Here is a 21,538-nt window from a genome sequence, read left to right on the forward strand (position 1 = left end):
CACACGCGCACTCAACAGTTTACCCTCATGACGTGTCCTTAAGGTGATAATCGAACGTGCATATGAATAAAAACACCAGAGGATTTATTACAATACAACTTTATGTACACTGCTAAATGTGGTCAACACACACAGGCAAGGCTTCTGTGCTTTTTTTCCAAGGATGATTTGCTATCGAAAAATCCTACTCCAAGCCCAGCCCGTGAACGTTTCAGTTGTCCAATCTTTTCTTTCTTGATCTGAATTCCCCCAAAAGTTGTCCATCTCGCTGTTCACGTAGAAAAAACGTCGCAGTCACCAAAAGTTGTCCATCTCCCTGCTCACGTAGAAAAACGTTTCAGTCAAGGAGTGTCGTCTTGAGGTTCCTCAAACAGGACTAACGTGACGAGGCATGCAGGCTGACGCCAGCATGCGCGTGCTTTTTTTAAAATCAACGCAAAATTGCAATATATATATATATACGCGTGTGTGTGTAAATCCAGTCCATGTACAATGTGTGTGCGTTCATGAGCGCATGTGTGTACATTCTGTAAACATTGTGGTCCTCCAATAAGTTGAAAGGCATTAAAAAATGATCTTCAAAATCTTTGTCGCCTTCCAATAACACTGTACCAGGTGAGTGTGTTAGTTTCTCAGCCAGTAACCTGTCTGTCTGCACTGCAGTTCAACAGGTCGCCATGGTGACCGTCCTCCCCACGGTCGTTATTTGAGGCAAAGCAGACCGCCGACGTTGGCCACAAAGTCGTGGAGGCTGTTGAGGAAGGCCATCTTCTGCTTGCGCTCCATCAGCGGCGGCGTGCTGCAGGCCGTCAGGGCGTTGAAGGCGGCCAGCAGGCGGCCGTAGATCACCGCGTCCCGCTGCGACGACAGCAGCGACTCCACCAGCTCCGAGTACTCCGCCTGCAGCTCCACATCACAACCTCACGTCACCGGACTCACGCTCACACTCATTATGATGATGCTTATTATTAAGAGCACGACGATATAAGATTGTAAGCTGATCCCAAGTTGAAATGTCGTGGCCTGACCTGGTGCAAACAGACGAGCGTGTAAAGCGCCTCCCCCGCCGCCACCGTCATCTCCGTCTTGTGTTTCTGCAGCACCAACATGTCAAAGACAAGCTGCAAAATACAACACACGTCAACACACAGCACAGGCACATTTTTTTGTGCGTGCGTGTATTTCCGTGTACCTTGAGGAAGTGTTGCGTCGCCAAAAAGAGGGGCGTGTCCTTCTCCTGGTTTTTGGCGCACTGCTCAGCCAATGGCGACAGAGCTTCCAAACACAACTGACTGATCTCCGAACCCATACTAAGCATTTTTGTGAAGGAGCATTTTGTAACACCATGATGACTCTTGTCATCTTTTTCCATCGGTGACAAGGATACGAGGTCATGCCGAGTTCCAGCGAGTACATGAGGCTCTTGAAGAGATCCTCGGGCAGCAGCGGGATCTTTTCGGGGAAGATCTCGCAGATGAAGGTGATGAGCTTGTAGTATTGGTTGCACAAAGACGGGAACTGAAAAAAAACACACAAAAAAAACAAAGATGTCAGCCAAATAAATCAGTGGCAAAAAAACAAAAACAAAAAATGTGAGTGTAACCTTGAGAAGGTCTTGCGACATCAGAGGAAGAACGATGTTGACGCCGTAGAGGACCACGTCTGCGGCCGACACCGGACGCCCGGACGCCGGCGTGCTTTGCTCTTGGCTGCGGAAAACCTCATCTGGACATGACAGACGAGGCAGAAAGGGACAACCATGATGACAAAAGAGACACAGGGAAGGAGGGGCCACCATTTTGCAACAGTCCCCCACAACGCACTTATTCATTCAAATCATTGACATTAATGCTGTTTTAACTCCTTGACTGCCAGACCATGTGCAAAAATGTGGACACTGCAGCGCCAGGGTTGTCGTCATTGTCACTCCAATTGCAGGACCCGCACAAGATTGACTTTTAGGACAATGCAGCGGAAGAAGCCTGACACTCTCTTTTTTCATCAGAAAAAAAGAGTTAAATTCTAAATGATATGGGTCTGGAGTTATATGAGCTTGAAATGGGGGCAACTATACAAAATACATAAGACATATTGATTGATATGGCGCTTGACCAACAGCTGATGCTGTAACAAAGCGTGAATATGGAAAAAAAAAGGAAATGCCCCCCCCTTGTGGAAAGGACAAACAAAAACCATTGCCCGAGGCCACGCATAGCGCTTTATCAGCACCCAAGCATGAAAACAAAACCCGAACAAACTGGGGAATGGTGCTCTCCGTCCTAGTTTCAATTCCCGAAATGTGCAAATGAGTTCATTGTGGCGGAAATGTGTGCAAAATGTCCAATTATCGGTGGCTAAAAGAAGGCAGGCGCTGACCTGTGTCGCTAAAGTCGATGAACTCTTTGGACAGCAGGTTGGTGAGCAGCTCCATGATGAGGAGGAGGTCTTGGTACTGGTCCTCCTCGGCCGCGTCGCTTGGCTTCCTGCCGCCGTTGTTCTTGGAGTAAACCTGCAGCAGCGTCAGGCAGGCCTCGTACAGCTTCATCGACTTGTTCTGCGCAAAAACCGCAACGTGGTCGGACGGTCGCTTGTTTTTCCAGGCGCGAGGGGGAGGTGGACGGACCTCTCCCAGGTAGCAGATCTGCTTGTGAGCCACCTCCACAAAGACCTCGATGATGAGGTTGACCGTCTCCGGCGTGTTGCTGTACACCTGAGATGAAAACGCCTCGGCTAAATGACACCGACCGGCGCCGGCGCGTCGACTTGATACTGACCTCCATGAGGCCGATGCAGCTGGACAGGAAGTCCATGAGGAAGGAGAAGAGCGAGGCCACGTTGTCGATCTGCGTGGCCTCGGCGATGCCGCACAAGGCCTCCAGCGTGGCCACGATCTCACGCTTGACCGACTCCTCCTGGCTGATTTGCCCAAAGTTCTCCTGGTTGATCAGGTTGAGGAAGCGCCGCTGCAACGGGTGGAGCACCTGGAAACGGGAAGGGGGGTGAGCAAATGCAAACCGCGGGACGAGCCCTACCCGAAGGTCAGGGAGGGCGCTCAAAGTCTGTCGGATTCGGCCTCACCTGGGCCCAGTACTGCTGCTTGGTGTCCGTGTCCATTTGAGCAAAGCCCCCCAGCACCAGAGCCTTCATGAGGCTCCTCTGCACCGACGCGGACAACAAGTGCAGCGGCGGACTGCGGCCGGCAAACTGCTTGGCCAGATCCCACCAGCTTTGGCACCGCACCACCACGTTGGCCCTGCGGGACGGCGGGATCGCCAGACCGGATTGGGACGCGTGCGGATCCCGGACGTCTCGCGGCGCGGTCCACGCGGCCTCACCTCTCCCGCCGCTCCACCAAGGTGACCAGCAGTTCCACCGTGTCGTTGGCCAGGTCGGCCTCTGAGCTCCACGCGGACAGGTTGTTGATGACTTTCTCCAGCAGGTAGCCCACCGTCCAGCGGGCTCCCTCCGTGTCGCAACCAAACGCCGTGCTGAAGGCCAAGCTGACCTGAAAGGTCAAAGTAAACAACAACAATAGGTAACCCTATTCCCGTCGTGGACAACTTCTCAAAGCAGAAAAGCCTCGTCACGGCCTGCATTTCCGCTTGTTAGCCTTTAAAAAAAAAAAAAAAATCATTTCAAATCCTACTGGACCCTTCGCACCCTGCCCACCCCCTTTTCCAGCAACTCCCCTCAGGCAGGCGACCCCGATCCAGCAGGCAGACATTTAAACAGCTTCTTCCCCCGTCGCCATTAACTCTCTAAACCGTAACCCAAATAGAAGTGTATCGTGCCTCCATTTTTCTTAGGATGATACTAGTGCAGTGTTCTAAAAAAAAAAAAATCACAAATAAAATCAAGTAAAAAAATATATAAAATAACAAATACAATCAAATAAAACAATGTTTAAAACGCGTTTGTTTTATTTAACTTTTCATTTCTTTTTCGGTCAAAAAAAAACAACAAAATAAAAAGAGTTCATCTAGCGAATTGCCTTCACGGCAGCTCGCACGCACGCAATCAAGCGAAGAAGCAAAGCAGCCCCGAGGACTCCAAAGCTTTGACTTTCCAGAGTGCGCGGATGCGGCTTCAGTCACCTGCTGATAGAGCTTCTCGTCCATGAGCAGGTAGGTCTTGGCCCAGCGTCTCAGGAACCAAACGATGTCTTTGCCCATCTGAGGACTCAACAGTTGCGTCAAACCGGCTCTGCCGGCCCTGGATTCCACCTCCGACGTCCTCAGCACGGCCGACAGCAATCTGACGCGCGCAAATGACAAAGCTATTCCCGTTGCCAAGAAGCGAGGAGAAGGTGTCGCCGGGACAACCTGACGACGGGGTCGGTGCGGTCGGAGCCCAGGATGGACGAGGCCCTCTCCCCGGGAGAGCCCAGGATCCGCAAGGTGGTGTTCATGTCCACTTCCGTGGATCGCTTCAGCGACAACTCCATCACTTCCGAGGGGATGAGCGGCGTCTCGCCCTGGGGGTCGTCGGCCAGGAGATACCCTGAAGGCAACGAGCGCCTTTCAAACAACGACGACAACAGACATACGCGACAAATCTGGTGTGGGGGGATTTTGCCTCACCCGAGACCAGGATGAGCCAGTGGATGTCTTCGTAAAGGTCGTCCAGGAATTGGCGGTCCACTGACGTCAGGTCCGACGAAGACATCAGGTGCTGCTCGGTCCTCTGGAGTTGGCCGTGGAGTCGAGTCACACGCTCCTCCAGGAGGCTGACATCACAAAAAAATACCATTTAAAAAAGAAGCAAAGGGGGTAGGTAGGTAGCTAAAGAAGGGGTGCCATCATCTCTCAGAGGATACATTTTTGCTCATCATTGCACACCATTCCCCCTAAAATAGATTGGATGCAGCACAACTCGTCCAAAGAATCCGTCCGGATCAAAATTCAGTTTAGGGAATATCGGCAAACTTGGATTGTACACCATAATCCGTTCCAGAAATCCATTTGTTCGAAAAACATTTCCAATTGTGATCAAGGTCTGTTTTTTATTTTAATAATAATAATACATTTCATTTATAAGCGCCTTTCAAAACTCTCAAGTCACAGGATCAGTTTTTCTGTCGGCGAGCAGCGGCAGCCACACGCGCCAGCGTTCACTCAACCCGGAAGTAACTCAAATAGATGGAAAGCTAGCTAGCTGTCTAGCTAATAGATAGCTGGCTATTTAGCTAGCCATATAGTTAACTAGCTAGATAGCTAGCTCGCCAAGTAGCCAGCCAGAAGAGGACAAACCCGCCTGCTCCCAATGTAACGCTACATGAGGATATCGTGTATTTTAACGTGTCCATTCTTGGAGATTTGCTTTTTCATAAAAACGTGATTTCATAACACTAATGCGTCGTCACAAGGAAGGAAGGAAGCGGAGGGGAGTCTAGTGGTGCATTTTCGGTAGTAAACCGAGGCATTAAAAAAAACACAACATTTTTGGTTGGAAAACAAATTGGTTGCTAAGCGAAAACTTTGCAAAGCAAGGTTGGACTCTAATCTGGAGTGAAGTCATGTTTTTTCGTCATCTCAGGCGGCGGCCATTTTGCTACTTTCCCTCAACTATAAATGATGTCACACCTGCTTTGGTCACGACCAATTAACTCATTCGCTGCCATCCCCAAATTTATTTGGGGATTCATAAGTGCGACGTGGAGCGTCATTCCCGAATTTTATTTTTTTTTTGGTTTTGCGGGGGTGCCGAAAAAGCGCTGTTTTTTTATTTTTCACGAGGGGGAACTATTTGGCTTTTGTCCATTTTAGCACTTGACAGCTTCAGCTGTTGTTCACGCGCTATATACTGTAAATTAATATGTATTATTGTACATCGTATTTTTGGGACTTTGCCTTTGCAGCAGCTCCTGTATTTGGTTTTTCTACTCCTTTCCCTTTCACAACTTTGCTGCTGTGAAATGTCAATTTCTCCACTGCGCCCCGAATAAAGGTACACCCAATCCAATCCATGATATTGTATTTTGTATATCGGCGCCCAATTCAAGCTCAGATAACTCCCGACCCATTCAATTTAGCAATGAAGTCTTTTTTTTTCTGACAAAAGAAGAAGACAGTCTACGTTTTGTTACGTTGCATCGCATGTGTACGTGGTGCTAAAAGTCCATATTGTGCAGGTCCTGCAATTTGAATGAAAATGACAAAAAAACCCCGGCACTGGTGCGGTCATATATTTTTGCAGAGGGTCCGGCTGCGAATGAGTTCCGACTCTGCGTTTTGACCTGGTGAGGAGGGGGACGCAGTGGTCTGAAGCCACCCGGCCCAGCGTCCCAATGCTGGCCAGCTGGTCGGAGAAGAGATCTCGGTCATCTTCTTGCAGCTCATTGATCTCCTCGTCGCGGTGGGACGACACGCCGTTGGCTGACTGGGGGGCAGAGGGGCGGAGTTAGGACCAAAGCGGCGGGCGGGAGCATTTTTGCAGACGCTTCCCTGCTCCGCAAGACTGCGGGTGGGACAGAATCTGACCAGGTTGCGGGTGCCCTCGGGGGCGGCCAGGTGACACTGGATGTAGGCGTTGAAGACCTGCACGGCGGGTTGGACAAAGCAGCCGCGGGGGAAGTGCTGGTCGTCCTGCACCAGCGTCAGCCACGACTCCAGCAGCCTGTCGTAGGCCTCCATGTACACCATGTCGTCCTTGTCCAGCTGCAACGCAAAGGTCACACGTGTTGCGGAAGAAGGACGCCGAGGACGAAAGGGCGAGCAGAGGGCGGCGCGCCCCAACCGCTTCCTCCAGGGCGGCGCTGCGTCCAAAGGAGCAAGTCAGCAGCGTGAGGCAGTTGATGAAGGAGGCGAAGAGGTCGGCGGGGAGCGCCGTCAACACGCTCCTGGGGAACATGCTGACCAGGTTGAAGAGGATGTTGGAGATGCCCAAGGCCTCAGAGTCTTCCAGCTCCATCCTGGAAATGAAACCAAAAGAAAACCATCAGCATTCACAGCTTTTATTTGCTCTTCATTTTCAATTGCAGTAAAATAGAGCTAGGTCTCGCCCATAGCCACCAATAATTAATCATTTTACTTTTTTTAAAAGGAGTATCATATTACATTGATGATTTTTTTAAAATTAATATTGTATTAAAAGACAAGACACACGTTGGTTTATATCGCGCTTTAACAACAGCTAAAGCTGGAACAAAGCGCTAATAGAGGCAAAAAGCAAATGCTGACCCCTGGTGGAAGGAATATTGCCAGAGGTCTGACCAGTGCTATATCGGCACCCAAACAAGAAAAAAAACAAGACCCGAACAAATTCAGGAATGCTGCTCTACGTCATATATTCAATTGGCAGTGAATGGGATAATAATAATAAATAATAACGACGTAGAATAAAATCTCATGAGAGCTGGACGAGGCATCTACTTCACATCAGCAAGTTATTAATTTTCATTTCTATTGTTCCGTGTGCGGGTGAAAAGGTCATGTAACCAAGAGCCCCAAACAACCGCTCACATTTAGCAAAGCGCGAACGGTTCAGCGAAATTCAAGAATGGCGCTCTACGTCATATTTTCGATTCCCAAATACATTCATGAATTCATAAATAAATAAAAACAAAAAAAAATGTACATTTCTCCACTGCCAGACTAATAAAGGCTAATGCAATCCAATCCAAGAAAAATAATCCCCCAAAAATAAATAAATAGGCCTTTGATTGCCACCATTGTGTCTATAAATGGACATCGGCCATGAAAAATTGGGATGAAAACAGCATTTTGAGGTCAAAAGGTGCATCCCAAAATAGCGCAAGTGGAAATAATGCCATTTATCTCCACGAGTGGCCCCGAAGGCCCCGGCTGCTTTTTACAGTTTTGGCACGTCTGGGGCGTTTAACTTCCCCCTTTTTTTGGTTACATTTTGAGTCCCGTTTTTAGCCAGGAGCTGCTAGACAATAGGAAGCTCTGTCCCCGTCCGTCACCTTGACTAAAAGGTGCATGCATGGAAAGTGGCCTGGCCTGGCCGCCTTCAAATCAAGAGCACAAATAAGATGCGAGTCCACACAATGCAGCGGATTGACGTGCGACGGTAACCCCGTCCCCCCTTTTCAAATGACGCCGCTGGGGGAAAGTGCGTGAAAGCGGGACCACCACACAGCTGTGGAAAATCGCCGCGGGTGGTTTTAGCCTCAAGATGGAGTCTGACTAGTCATTTTCGGGGACATTTTGGGCTCAAATGGAAAACTGAGCCGCGTTTGGCCTCAGCCTGCACAATGGAAAGCACAAATTCAAGCTAGGTAATATCCAAGTCCTACACAACTACTTCAAATGACCTAGCTAGCTAGCTAGCTAGATAGTAACCTAGCAAGATAGCTAGCGAGCAAGATTGATAGATATTTAGCTCCCTAGATTGAGAGAGAAAGATAGCAAGAAAGCAGGCAAGCTAGCGCGCAAGATAATAGCCCATAGAACTACTTGAAATGAGTTTGATAGCTAGCTAGATGTACAATATGTGCCTTTCAAACGGTATTTTACAAATTGGGCAAATTAAGATTGAAAAGAAAAAAGTGATTTTCTCCATGCTCCAAGCTGCTTCTCTTCCCCACCCACAAACGAAACACGGGTAGCGTGCGTGCGACATTCCCGACGTTGAAGAGCAACAAGTGCGGCACGGAATCCCGAGTTGTTAAATAAGGCCCAGGTCGGTCGGTGGCCCGTCGCCTTTGCCAAGTTGCCAACAAGGTGAAGGACTTCCTGTTGAGAAGGACTCCAAAGCTTGCGACTGACCCGTTGATCATGGCGAGCAGGCCTTCCAGCAGGTGGGCCAGGTAGGAGATCTGGGACGACTGGTCCGGGAAGACCGGCCCGTGCATGGACGCCAACTGGGCCAGACACTGCAGAGAGTCCTGGGCCATGTCCGAGTCCTCGCGGATCTTCCTGTGGACCTGCATTACAAAAAGGAAACAGTCGAACAAACCAAAGAAATGCTTACATACATACATACATACATACATACATACATACATACATACATACATACATACATACATAAAAAATAAAGACAATTAAAAAAAATAAAAAAAAAAAAAATTTTTATTGAACAAAATACATTAAAAAAACTACTAAATACAATAAAATATAAATAAAATACAAATAAAATACAATTTACATTAAATAGAAATAAAATAAAACAGATAAATATAAAATAGAAATATATATATAAACAAAATAAAAAATAACAATAAAAAAAAAATTAGAAAATACAATAAAATAAATTTAAAAACTCCATTAAAAATCTAATAAAAATAAAATATAAATAATTGACATAACTGATGCTAATGCAAGCATTTGTTCCAAAGAAAATGTCAAATGGTATTATTCATTCAAGATTGGTGTCAAATAATAAATGTGAATGACACAATGACAATGACACCATTCAGGGTTAGTCAGCGATTTCCCAGTCCAAGCCAGTCCAAGCACGACTAGTGCAGAACCAAGTGGCAGTTCTCATCCTCAACATGACTATAAACCCTCAACGCGCACACGCGTGCACTCTTTTCCGTAGTACGTCACCTTCCTGCATGCATTGACTGGAACCAATAATCTTTCATTGGATTAGTTGAGCAGATTTGACCAAATGCGGTTTTGGCCATGAAACACACAGATGGCAAATACCAAAAGTGATATTGTTTGATTAGCCGTGAGGCTGCGTGAGGCTGCGTGCTTTGATTTGGGGAAATGACATTTTTTGGACACCAGAAAAAAAAAATACAACATAGAGGAACTTTGTCATTTTAGGCTAACTAAACTCAGGCAAGATTGGTTTCTTTTTAAATGAATCTGGCAAGCACAACTTGTATTTATTCAGCCCAGCCAGCAGAGATTGAAAAATACAGTAAAGTCTCGTTATATCGATATTCAAGGGAGTCCGAAAAAATATCAATATAACCGGGACTATCGATATATCCGATATGGATATAACGAGACTTTACTGTAAATGCAGCCAACGGGACAAAATGTTCACAAAGGGTTGAAAGGGTTGTGACTTTTGGGTCCAAGCGCATGCTCATCAAGCACAAGTGTCAAAGTTCCTGCCTCACCCTCAGATGACTTGAGGCGCTTAACTCAGCGCCCGGACCCAACCACAGCCGCTGAGGTCTTTCAAAGCCCACAGGCAAGCTCAATCAAAGCCAGAGCGGAAAAAACATCCCGTCGGCGGCCACCTGGGCAACATGTGTTTCCACTGACGCTACGCGGCGCGCATCTGGACCTCCGCCACCTCCCCAGTACTAAAGTCCATTCGGCCGGCGCCTTGGCTCCAACTGCCCGTCTTCCCTTTGCAGCAAAAGATGCCAACGCCGCGGCGTCGCAGCCGTAGCGCAGCACTCCTACCGCCGATGCTTCCACGATGTGAAGTCATCGGCTGGAGGGAGGCGGGTGAGGGAGGGAAGGAGGGAGGGAGGGAGTGTACGAGGCAGCTGCGCTTGCGAATACCGCTCGTGTCTATTGTTAGAGTGTATACGTGTGTAGATGTGTGAGAAAGAGACAGATACCTTCACAACGAACCCAGACATCATATTCATGCACGCTAATTAATCCATGAGCCTGTTTGCTTCGTCGTCATGGTAATTAATTCTGTGTTATGCTGCATTCACGGACGGTAGGAACCACCCCCTAGTCCCCGACATGACATGATTTATTGACGACACGAGCCACAACGTAATGTTTCAACGTGATTAACAGCCACATGGGGAAAAGAGTGAAATGCTAACGTAGCAATCGCCATCTTCGCGCAAAGCTCAAACGGACAACCAGAAACAAATGACCACAAAAAATACACACCATTAAAACGACAATTTGCAGCAAAACGTATATTTTTGGCCGTGGCTTTTGGAAACTTTTCTCATGATAAACATGTAAGTTTCATGCTGCTAAGTCAAACGGTCTTCAATGGCGGAATTTCCCAATAAACCAAATCCTTTTCTTTCAACTGAAATTGATTTGCTAAAAAGAAACCAAATACAGGTAACATCCGACCGACTGATGACCGAGTTCCGTTCCGACCAAACGGTTGTAAGTCAAAGTCCATTCAAAATGTCGAATAGAGACTCGGAGGCTAAATGACTGGCAAAGTGGTCGTGGTCGTAAGTACGGGTGGTCGTAAGTCAAACTGCTCTGCCGCCAAACTCTGGAACTCACTTCCTCCCAACATTGGTAACGTGGATTCTCTTCCCACCTTCAAGTCCCATCTCAAAAGCTAGCCATTTTCTGTGGAGCTCTTTGTCTTGTTTCTATTTAGAATTGTATTTGATTGATTATTGTATCTATGCTTGTCTGTGACTGTAAAGTGTCCTTGAAAGCTTTGAAAGGCGTTTGAAAAAAATGTATTATTATTATTATATCTGGCAGTGAATGAGTTAAGGGTTGAAACGATTGTGGGTTGATTCTATATTAAAAAACATTTGAGGCTAGCGAACACGAGGGCGACTTTTATGACGGGGGATAACAAAACAGAGGCTGGTAATAAGGGAGGAGAGAGATGCTATTTATAGAAAGAGACAAAGCTTGGCTGGCGCGTGCGTTCACCCCCCCGAGGCTCATCTTTCCCATCGTTTGTGTGGCATCAACACTTTGCTGGCAGCCTATTGTCTTTCCATCGCAACACACGCTGACCTTGGAAGATGTGCCAATTTCCGTCGACGCTAAGTCTGCATTGGGGAAAAGGCCTGATTAGCTAGCTGATATTGGAGCCAAGCGCTCAGCAACACCCCCCTCGCCCCCTTGACCCCGACAGCCAGTTTCAGCTAGCGACATATCATTTTGGGAGGCACGGTTGTAACGATTAGAACCACAAAAATACCAGGTCACTTCCCCGAAATGGCAAAGGAAGCCATTTTTGATTTGGAGCAGGTGTTTTCACATGCGTTTCAGAAATTGGGTGGTTTGAAAATTCTGCCCATCCCAATCAGTTTCACTTAGCAGCGTGAAATTTGCTCGGCTTGTTGAGAATGCTCAGACGTACACGACACAAATCTCAAAGGGATATACGGTGATACCTCGTCTTACGTCTTATTTAGTCGAAAATGATGTTTTATGGGGACCTAGGAAGGGATTATTCTCATTTTAAATGGTTTCTTATGGGAAATAAATGTTTGGCAGATGAACTTTTGGGAACCAATCAAGTTGGTAAGCTGAGGTAAAAAAAAATTGGCCATTTTGCTTTCAAGCAGAAATTCGAATGGTCATGATGAATTGAGCTAGTTTTGCTTAGCAACATGTCATTTGGTAGAATGTTGTCACAAGTAGACCACCCCCCCCCCCAAAAAAAAAGACGCAGAAAGCCGATCTTGCTTTGACTCAAAACAATTTTAGAGAAAAAAAGCAGTCAAAACGACATTCTAGTCCCTGAAGCCACTTTCACTCAGCAACATGACATTTGATTGACATGTATATTATGACTTACAAAATCTTATGGAGAAGAAGACACAAAGTTTTCCACTTTCTTCCCGAATGAGCTATTTTTGTGACTGCTACCAAATTTGACGACGAGCAAAGCTAAATTGCCAAACTTGAGTTTCCTCATCCTACGAGGGCAAAGCTATGAAAAACCAGCCTTGTCGTGGACCAACGATTCTTCTGCAAATGTCAAGGCCGCTTGAGTCATTTCAAGGAAATTTGGTCGACCCGCAAAAAAAGGGCAAGAAGCCATGCAAGAAAAAAAACGGAAGCTGCTCATTTTTGGTGTCAATGTGTCCAAATGTTGCGTGTCACAGTGCAACCCAAATTGAATCCAGCAGTCACGTGACTGTCTGAAAACTAACGACGAGATGCTGGTGGCAATCATTTGCTTTCAACCGTCAACCGCGCAAATATAAGCATGCATTGACAATTGATTAGCAAGTGTTCAGAAAAACAACAGCTCAGGGACAGCCAGACGGCCATTTTCTGGAGTGAAATGACAGAAACGCAAGAGACAAACATTGCCAAAGGGGGCTACATGCTTAAGAAAGTCACACATTGTAAATAAATACATTTACAATCGTGATGTTCTGCTCCATTTTGTAACACTGTGGTAAAAAACAGAAGGCTGCAGTAAAATGGAGACTGTGTGCAGGGATGTCAAACTCATTTTTGTAGCCCGATAAAGGGCCGTGATCAATTTTGGGAAAGCAAGTAGCAAAAAAAAAAAAAAAAATGTGGTCACCTATTGAATCAGTGGAGCAATTTCACCTAAGCAGAGACCAAGGGCAAAGCATTGATTAGTCAAAGAGATGAACTCAATGCAATTTTTGGTCAAATAGTCCAACGACGCAGCAATTTTATCTGCAAAAAAAAGCCTGAAGATGATACGAAAACAGGAGCGCTGCAGCAAAGTGGAGACTAAGGAGTCGGGAAAAAGTATCCTAACTTTAACATGTAAGGTTGCCAATTGTAATCACTCAACCTCAAATGTTACAAGGTCCCAGCAATCTTATCCAGGAAGACATTGGGGGCGCAGCACGAAGCCAAACCGGAGACTGCGGAGCATACATTTTTTTGTCATACCGACTAGTTTATTGATCATCCATGATGACAAAGTGGGAATTCATCTGAGGAGATTGAGGGCAGTAAAAAAATGTTTGGGTGGATCAGTGTCATTCTTACGGGGGCCCTGAATTGTCGACTACCATCTCTAATCCCGAATGAGGGCCCTCGGGGCGGTCGAGACCAAACAGCCACACACATGGGCACAGCTGAAGGCATCTACGACAACAAACATTGCAGCTACTAGAAATGCCAGAGCGGCAGATGACACCGACATTCTTGCGGCTGACAGGAATGACAAAATCAACCCGTCGAGGCCAATAGAAGCTCACTCTTAATTTCTTCCGCAAGCTGTTTAGGCAGCAAACAAGTCGGGCTATAAGTCGACTTGTCCTCTGATGACAGCAGTATGTCATGCATATTAGCATATTTGACAATAAAGCTGACTTTGACTTTGACTTTTTCAAAACCATATCCAGAGGAGAGGAAGCAAACTCTCAGTTTCTACCGCAGCCAACGATAACGGGAGAGGAGCTGACGTCGCGATCAAAACGCTCAATCAATACTGAAGTCGAGAAGAAAAGCCATCAGGCTTCCCGTTTCCATCTCAGCCCATTTAGGCTTCAAATGGGATGCCAGCGCAGCAGGCATGCCATTTCAAACGCGGGTGAAAACTCGTTGGCACGAGATGGCCACGAAAAGGAGGAGGAAGAGGAAGTGATGCGACGCGGCGCGGCGTACTCACGGTGAAGAAGAGATCCATAACTCTGGTGTCCAGCAGCGCCTCCCTCCAGGTCTCGGTGGGCTTGAGCGTGACGTTGTGCGCCGCCTCAAACATGGCAATGTAGTGGCGCCCCAGTGAGCCGCCGCCCGTTAAGGTCAACAGCAACATAGTAACACCAACGCTCCCGCCCTCCGGCAAATGCGCACAAAAAGAGCAGCCCGCAGACTCCTTGGAGAGCGCAACATGACCGTGACCCCGCCGTCTCAGCCCTCAGCCAATCGGCTTGCGCGCTGCTTCCTTCCGTTTCCATTTGGACTCATTTTCTCTCTTTTGACAAAAATGGACAATTCTTCAGCATAATACATGAAATAGTTTCATCAGCGGATTTGTAAAACAAGATTGTAGATAAAAATTAATAGAATATAAAAATGATCAAGTCGCATCATGTATTAATAACATAATTTTCTTTGTTTTTGAAATAAGAACCACAACGGCAACCCCTAAAATGGTCTCATTTGGAAAAGAACATCTAATAATTTATACCAAATCATATATCTCGAATAATACATACATATACACAAACAGGTATCGCATGTATAATATTTCAACAAGAATCTGAAAAATAATACAAAGAAGATGGAAAAAAACTTGAAAGCCAGATGAAAGCCACAGCGGCCTCAATTCAAAGAATCCAGCGGCCATCTCGCGTCAATCAAAGCGTCGGTGGCGTTCTGTCAGCCGGCGGCCATGTTGGGATTCCGCGCGCATCGCTTGACAAACGGAGGAATGCGCCATCAAAGGCCCACGGCGGGTCGCCGGCGCATTCCGGCCGCCGCCCGCCACGCTGGCCGCAATGCTCTTTGGGCCCACGAGTCGCCAGCTGTCAAACGCCGAGAAGCGGCGTAAAAATAGCCGCGCTGGAGGCGGACGACCTCGCCGTCAACTTTGGCGGAACGAGCGCAGCGGAAAGAAGCGCCGTCCACAGCGAGACGCAAACGTGACATTTGTGGCAGTCACAGTCCCCCGGGAGCTTGCGCGCTGGCAACGGGGGCTCCAGGAGGAGCCGAGGCCTCTGCGTGGCCCTGGCTGGGCCCTGGCGGGGACCTGGCGTGGCCCTGGCGGGGCCTTTCTTCCCACTGGCTGAAAGGGCGTTCCCACACCAGTTGCTTCCATACGCACTTGGCAGACTGCAAATTTGCTTCCCCGTGGAAGTCGAAATTCCACACTTGGGAAAACATACTTTCTTTTTTTTTTTCTTCTATATACAAGTCCCGCCTACGTGGACGTCGGCCCAAACGCATTCCTTGTGTGCGCGTTCGTTGGAAGGAAAAGCAGGACTTGAAATGAAGCCACCACATCATTCTCACTGTTCCAAGGACACACACAATGGAGTGCACGTGTGTGCATGTTTGCGAGATGACGAACGTGCGCCAGAGGAGTGACGAGGATTTGCTGGCGGCCATTTGCTGGCTTTTTAAAAGGCATCACCTGCTGCTGTTTCAAGCCCGCAGGCTCCTAATAGCTGCTGTGCCGCCTCACACACACACACACACACACACACACACACACACACACACACACACACACACACACACACACACACACACACACACACACACACACACACACACACACACACACACACACACACACACACACACACACACACACAGCAGAGGCCCATGTGTGGGGTTGTGTCTCCCTGAGCTGAAGTTTAATTACATTCAATAAAGAGTTAATTCCTAAATGATATGGGTCTGGAGTTATTTGAGCTGGAAATGAGGGCGGCTGTCCAAAATACAATACATCTATATAGATTTATCCGTCAATCAATATGTATTGTGTTATGTACAGCTGCCCCCATTTCAAGCTTAGATAACTCCAGACTCTTTTTTTTTTTTTTTCCTGATGAAAGAAGAGAGTCCAATGTTTCTTGTGCTGAATTGAATGTTTATATCGTCCGAAAGATTCCGTGGGTCGTGCAATTGGAGTGATAATGACAAAAGTGGAGTGGAGACATTTTTGCACCCGGTCCGGCAGCGAACGAGTTCATCTGCAGCAGAATATTTTGGAGCGCCGTTAGTCCGATCATCCTGGCACTCCCGCCCAGACAATGCGGCCCCGCCCCCGGCTGACAGCTGGATGATTAGCGCCAAAGCCGTCGGGGAGCCGACGACAACGGGAGACGGGTGCCGTGGCGGGATTTAGCCTCCCTGAAACCCCACCGCGCGCCTTAGCACAGCGCCGCGCCGCGGCCGGCGGGATCAGGCGTAATGAATAGAGGATACAGAAGAAGCCGGCTAATCCGTTAGCCGCGCGCGGGATTAGCCGGCTAATTTGTTTCTTGGCTATTTGCAGAGGCAACGTGGACACGAGCGACAAGTCCAGCTGCTCACCGTTTAGCTCCTTTTTCACATTTGACCGGTCTCGAGTGTCTCGGGGGGGCCGTTAGCGCTTTGCTAAATGTTAGCGCTTGGTTAGTTTGTTTGGTTGCCGTGGTTACGTGACCTTTTCACCTGCACCTGGAACAATAGAAATGAACGGGGTGTTGAAAAATAACAAGTTGATGCCTCATCCAGTTGCTCTAAGACCATGTGATTATTTAGTTATTATTATTACGATTCACTGCCATTCACAATGTATTGAATTGAAAATATGACGGAGAGCGCCATTCCCAAATTTCTTTGGGTTTGGTTTTTTCATGCTTGAGCGCGACTGAAGCGCTGGCCATGGCCTCGGCAATGTTTTTCCTTTGCACGAGGGGGCGCTCGCTCGCTCGCTCTGCCTTTTTTTCCACGTTAGCGCTTTGTCGTCAAAGCGCCGTATGACTTGACGTTTATAAGGCGCACCAAGCGGCCAACAGGGCGCACGGTGGCCTTTTGGGTGCGGCTTATACACCGGAACATTGCTCGCCTGTCGTCCGTCGATAAATATTGTTTGCAAGTTGCAAAAGCCCACACACCCCCGCGGAAGAAGCGGTCCGCCGTCTATTGAATTGAAACAAAAATTGGTTTTCAAAGCAGGTCGATCTGAGAGGCGAGGGGTCACGGGGGTCACGGTTTAATCCCCAAGAAGCTGACATTCCCGCCGGCGTCCGCTACAAAGCAGGTGGCGGGCCGACAGACAGCAAAGACGCGTGGCGGAGAGACGGGCGGGCGGACGGGGCGCCCCGAGTCAAGGCCGCTGGCGAGAGACAAATTGGGCCGGGGGACACGCGACACCCCCCTTGATCACTCGCCTCGCCCGCCCTGATAGAAGCGGACCGCCGTTTGATTGGCGGCGGCTGTCGGCAATTACGTGCAGAAGCCCCCCCCCCCCACCCTTTCAGATTGCTTAGCATTTGTGCTCTCAACATGAGGCCAGCTGCACCGACTGGACTACAAAGTCAACTCCGTGGATACATTGAGTGCATGTGGCTGCCGCTGCTCACAAAGATATCCTGTGACTGTAAAGTGTCCTTGAGAGTTTTGAAAGGTGCTTCGAAATGAAACTCTCAAGGACAAAATATAGTGCAGTACAGAAAAGTCAATGTTTTCAAATAGTGTTCCAATTTTGTGCAGTGTGCCGTTATCGCCCTGTATTGTGGAAAAGCTGTCTCTTTTTTCAAAAGGCTTTCTTTATGATATTACATTTAGCTGGTTTCAATATCTTTTGCGTCATTCCAATTTGCTTCAAACCCCCAAAAAATCTGACTGTTATGGCGCCAAATATGATTGTTTTCCCCCAGATGGATGATGACAACGATGATATGATAGGAAGCCGGCGCGGTTGAAGGAAAGGATATGATTGGGCGGCAAGAAGTTCCAGCTGAGCACCTGATTGGCCAAGGCCAGGTAGCGTTGAAAGACGCACGACATCTGAGCGCTGATGTTGTGGCGCCGGCTGAACTCCTGCAGGACCTCCATGGTCATGGCGAAGATCTGACGCAGGCCGTCCTCCTGAAACACAATGAGCGCACGCTCGTCTTTGCTGGGCGATCGCAGACGCCCCCATTTCAAGCTCAGATAACTCCAGATCCATATCACTTTGGAATTAACTCTTTTTGTCCTGATGAAAGAAGAGAGTCGAAGGTTTCTAACACTACATTGAATGTTGATGTCGTCCTAAAAGGGAATATTCTGTGGCTCCTGCAATTGGAGTAAAAATGACAAAAACCCTGGCACTGGAGAAGACACGTTTTTGCACATCGTCTGGCAGTCAATGAGTTAAGAAACGGATTGGAGATATTTTTTTTATATATATGTATATGTATGGAGATATTTTATTCTTAAAACTAAGAAAATATACAACAACTGTTTTGGAATATTTCCATCAATCGCATAATTAGCATTTTTTCCTAGTTTTTCCTGATGTATAAGAGTAAATATTTTGTTATCAAAACAGTGTACACCAGTGTGTTTATTTTTTTATACAGTTGAGTTTTTTGATAATAATTAAACAATACAAAATACAACATTTTTAAATGATTAAAACGGAGTTCGAAATTCCCATGTTTTTTGGCTAAATTTGTCTTGTTTTATTTGTATCAAAAAAACAAAAGAAAATCACTTTATTTTTGTACGAAATAAATGTTTGAAATGTAATCTTTTTTTTTAAATCAGCCAAATGATGATGCAGCCACCCGCAAGGAACATGCTTGTTTGTTGGCATTCAGAAATTTAAAAAATGCTCATCAAAATTATCATAAAAACTCACAAAATAAAACAAATAACTATAATATGAATTGTAAAAAATAATATTTTTTTTAAGTAAAATGAGTAATTATTGCTAACCGTGGGCTATTTTTCTCTCCCAAACCTGCAGAGTTTTTGCCACAATTGTCCAATTGTATTGGTGAAATCGCGGTGATGGCTGCGCAGCAATTTGCTATTTCCCCGACTGCTGCGTAACTCCTTTTTGGCGCACCTGAAAGAGGCGTTTGCAGCTTGCGTGGAACTCCATGCTCAGCCCGATGCTGCTGGTCTTGCTGGAGCTGGAAAATTCGCTGAGCAGCGCCGCCAGGATGGAACACGCCAGCGTTTGCTGCAGCAACACAGTCAGACGGTCAATGCTTGACGGTGGCCAGCAGCCACTTGGCCCGCCTGCGAGCGCTTTGGCTTGGTTACCACATTGGGGTTGCCGCTGGCGATGAGCTGGCCCACTTCCAGGAAGATGCTTTTGCAGCTCACGCTTTTATCCAGGGTGCCGCGCTTGACGATGACGGCCACGGCCAGCAGCATCTGCTCGCGCACGTATTTTTGCAAGCTAAAGAGGGACAAAAGCGTCACCAGTTCCACGTCCTGCATCTTCATTTCCATCTGAAACACTGCCCTGCTCTCATATTTTCAAGACTCCACGACACCCGCCGCGCATTTACCTTAAACATAGCATTTTAAATGCACTTGCTGATACATACATGCATACAAACAAACAAACAAACACACACACATCTATACATACATAAAGAAAGAGAGAGCAAGAGAAAGAGCGAGAAATGTAGCTAGCTAGAGATAAATAGCTAGATAGCTGGCTAGCTAGATGGCTACTTAGAGATAGTTATCTAGATATAAATATTTAGCTAGATGGCTAGCGAGGTAGAGATAGATTGATAGCTAGGTAGCTAGAAAGATAGCTAGCTAACTAGCTAGAGATAAATAGCTAGATATAAATATTTAGCTAGATAGCTAGCCAGGTAGCTAGATGGCTAGAAAGATAGATCGCTAGATTGCTAAATAAATGAAACACCTCCCCAGTTGTATTTCCATCTTCACGTCGCCATGTTGAATGAAAATGGGTGATTTTTGTGGGGCGGTTTTCATGGAAAGAAATGTGCCAAATGCGCCCGCTAGCTTGATTTTTTTTGGCCTTCATTGCTAGCTGGATTTCCAGCTAGACTTTGACTTTAAAAAGAAAGCTCTCAGCATGACCCCACGGGGACTTGAATTTGCAGCGTGTCCTCACTTGGGTCTGTGCAGCACATATGTGAGCAGGAAGGCTCGCAGGGACTCGATGCTGCTCTTCTCGAGCAGGATCCACTCCCTCACCACCGCCTCCATGATGGCGCTGGCGGCCTGGAACAGCACATAATCCACCTTGCTGCTCTCTGAAACACACGTGCACCCTTTTCAAATACATTTCCGTGACATGAAGGCAATACGTGTGAGAAACCTACCGAGGATGTGTTTACAAATGGCAAAGGGCGATTTGGACTTCCTGAAGGAGAGGAAGACGTGCTCGGCGTGCTGGCGCTGCTCTGGGCTCACCATGGAAGGCGGCGCCTGAAAAATAAAAACATTGATTGTCTTGGAATGACAAGAAAAAAAGGCTGAAGATAATTGCCACATGATAAGAAAACTAAAATGAAAGAAAGGAAAGGGGCACCATTTTCCTCATCCTTCCGCAAAATGCTCACACACAAAAAAACACAATGATAGTTAGCTGTGAGGGGGTTCCAGTGTTAGCTTTCTGGGGAAAAGGGGGTGGGTGGCGGGCAAGTTACGCGACTGATTTTGGTGACTTTGTGTTGCTACTCGTTTTTCGTCTCTCGGCATAGCTTGTGAATATAACTAGTGGAATATTCCGGGGATAACACATTTTAGCTTTGGGGTACTTTGTGTCCATGAAAGACTGAGAAGCTCCAGGAAGGTAAAGGGAGCCTCTGCTCGGTTAGCCCGCCAATCAAACAACTTGACCGGGCTCGAAGTAGAAGCGGCGTCGGCGGCGTCTCGGCCACTCATCGCCACGCATCGCCGCCGTTCCCGCTCAGGTACAGAGTCTGGCCATGAAATCTCGGCAATGGCGAGGCCTAAAAAAAGACTCGCTTGGTTTCATCGCGTCCGGGTTTACGAAGAGTCAAGTCGCCGCAGAAAAGACCGACCAAATCTCACCATTAAAACTTTGGCGGCGCTTTCCAGCTGTGTAATGACTTCTGCCGCACCGAGCGCCGCCATCATGGATGCCGGGCCCTTGAAGATGACGTCGGCGCGCAATGCATTCTGGGGGTCAAGAGCTGACGTGCAGTGCTTCAAACTTAAATCATAAAAAGACACCAATAAAATATCTGAAATGTAAATATTTAAATACACTTCCGCAAAAAAAAACAAGTCATAATTATAAAACGTGGGAGACTATTTTTAAGTTTTTTAAAAAATCACAACGATGAGTAAAAATTCAATTTGCCCCACAACACAAATATGAAAAAGTAATATCAAACATTAAACCGTAATAAAAAAGCTTGTACTTTTCCAAACACTATTTGTGAAATACCCTCAAATCCTGCTGTCCAAAACACAAACTATTTTTTTTAAAAAAAGTACAAAAGAGCAATTATGACAAATGTCCTACAATTTGTCCTGAAATAAATGTGCAA

The 21,538-nt window shown here is 47.0% G+C and overlaps 1 protein-coding gene across 2 annotated transcripts; it reads right to left on the bottom strand.

Annotated features, from left to right (window-relative positions):
- Positions 1-61: 61 nt before the first annotated feature.
- xpo4 (exportin 4) lies at positions 62-21,198 on the bottom strand. Of its 2 annotated transcripts, XM_089002948.1 has the most exons (25): positions 21,057-21,131; positions 20,780-20,974; positions 20,342-20,447; positions 20,131-20,272; positions 19,296-19,434; positions 19,096-19,212; positions 17,975-18,128; positions 14,212-14,324; positions 8,730-8,887; positions 6,736-6,910; positions 6,480-6,656; positions 6,236-6,378; positions 4,581-4,726; positions 4,323-4,500; positions 4,095-4,254; positions 3,336-3,505; positions 3,079-3,253; positions 2,775-2,981; positions 2,624-2,710; positions 2,377-2,554; positions 1,604-1,725; positions 1,388-1,518; positions 1,193-1,310; positions 1,029-1,121; positions 62-900 (listed from the first exon to the last, which is right to left on the bottom strand). In XM_089002948.1, the coding sequence occupies exons 3-25, from the start codon at positions 20,433-20,435 to the stop codon at positions 703-705; spliced, it is 3,375 nt and encodes a 1,124-aa protein (XP_088859074.1). In that variant the 5' UTR covers positions 20,436-20,447; positions 20,780-20,974; positions 21,057-21,131; the 3' UTR covers positions 62-702. The 2 variants fall into 2 exon arrangements, with proteins under 2 accessions (XP_088859074.1, XP_088859072.1); XM_089002946.1 differs by lacking the exon at positions 20,780-20,974 and having other exon boundaries at positions 21,057-21,198.
- Between the last annotated feature and the right edge of the window lie 340 nt (positions 21,199-21,538).

This window comes from Hippocampus bargibanti, linkage group LG08, assembly GCF_051943395.1.
Source record: "Hippocampus bargibanti isolate YZ-2025 linkage group LG08, ASM5194339v1, whole genome shotgun sequence".
Lineage (NCBI taxonomy): Eukaryota > Metazoa > Chordata > Actinopteri > Syngnathiformes > Syngnathidae > Hippocampus > Hippocampus bargibanti.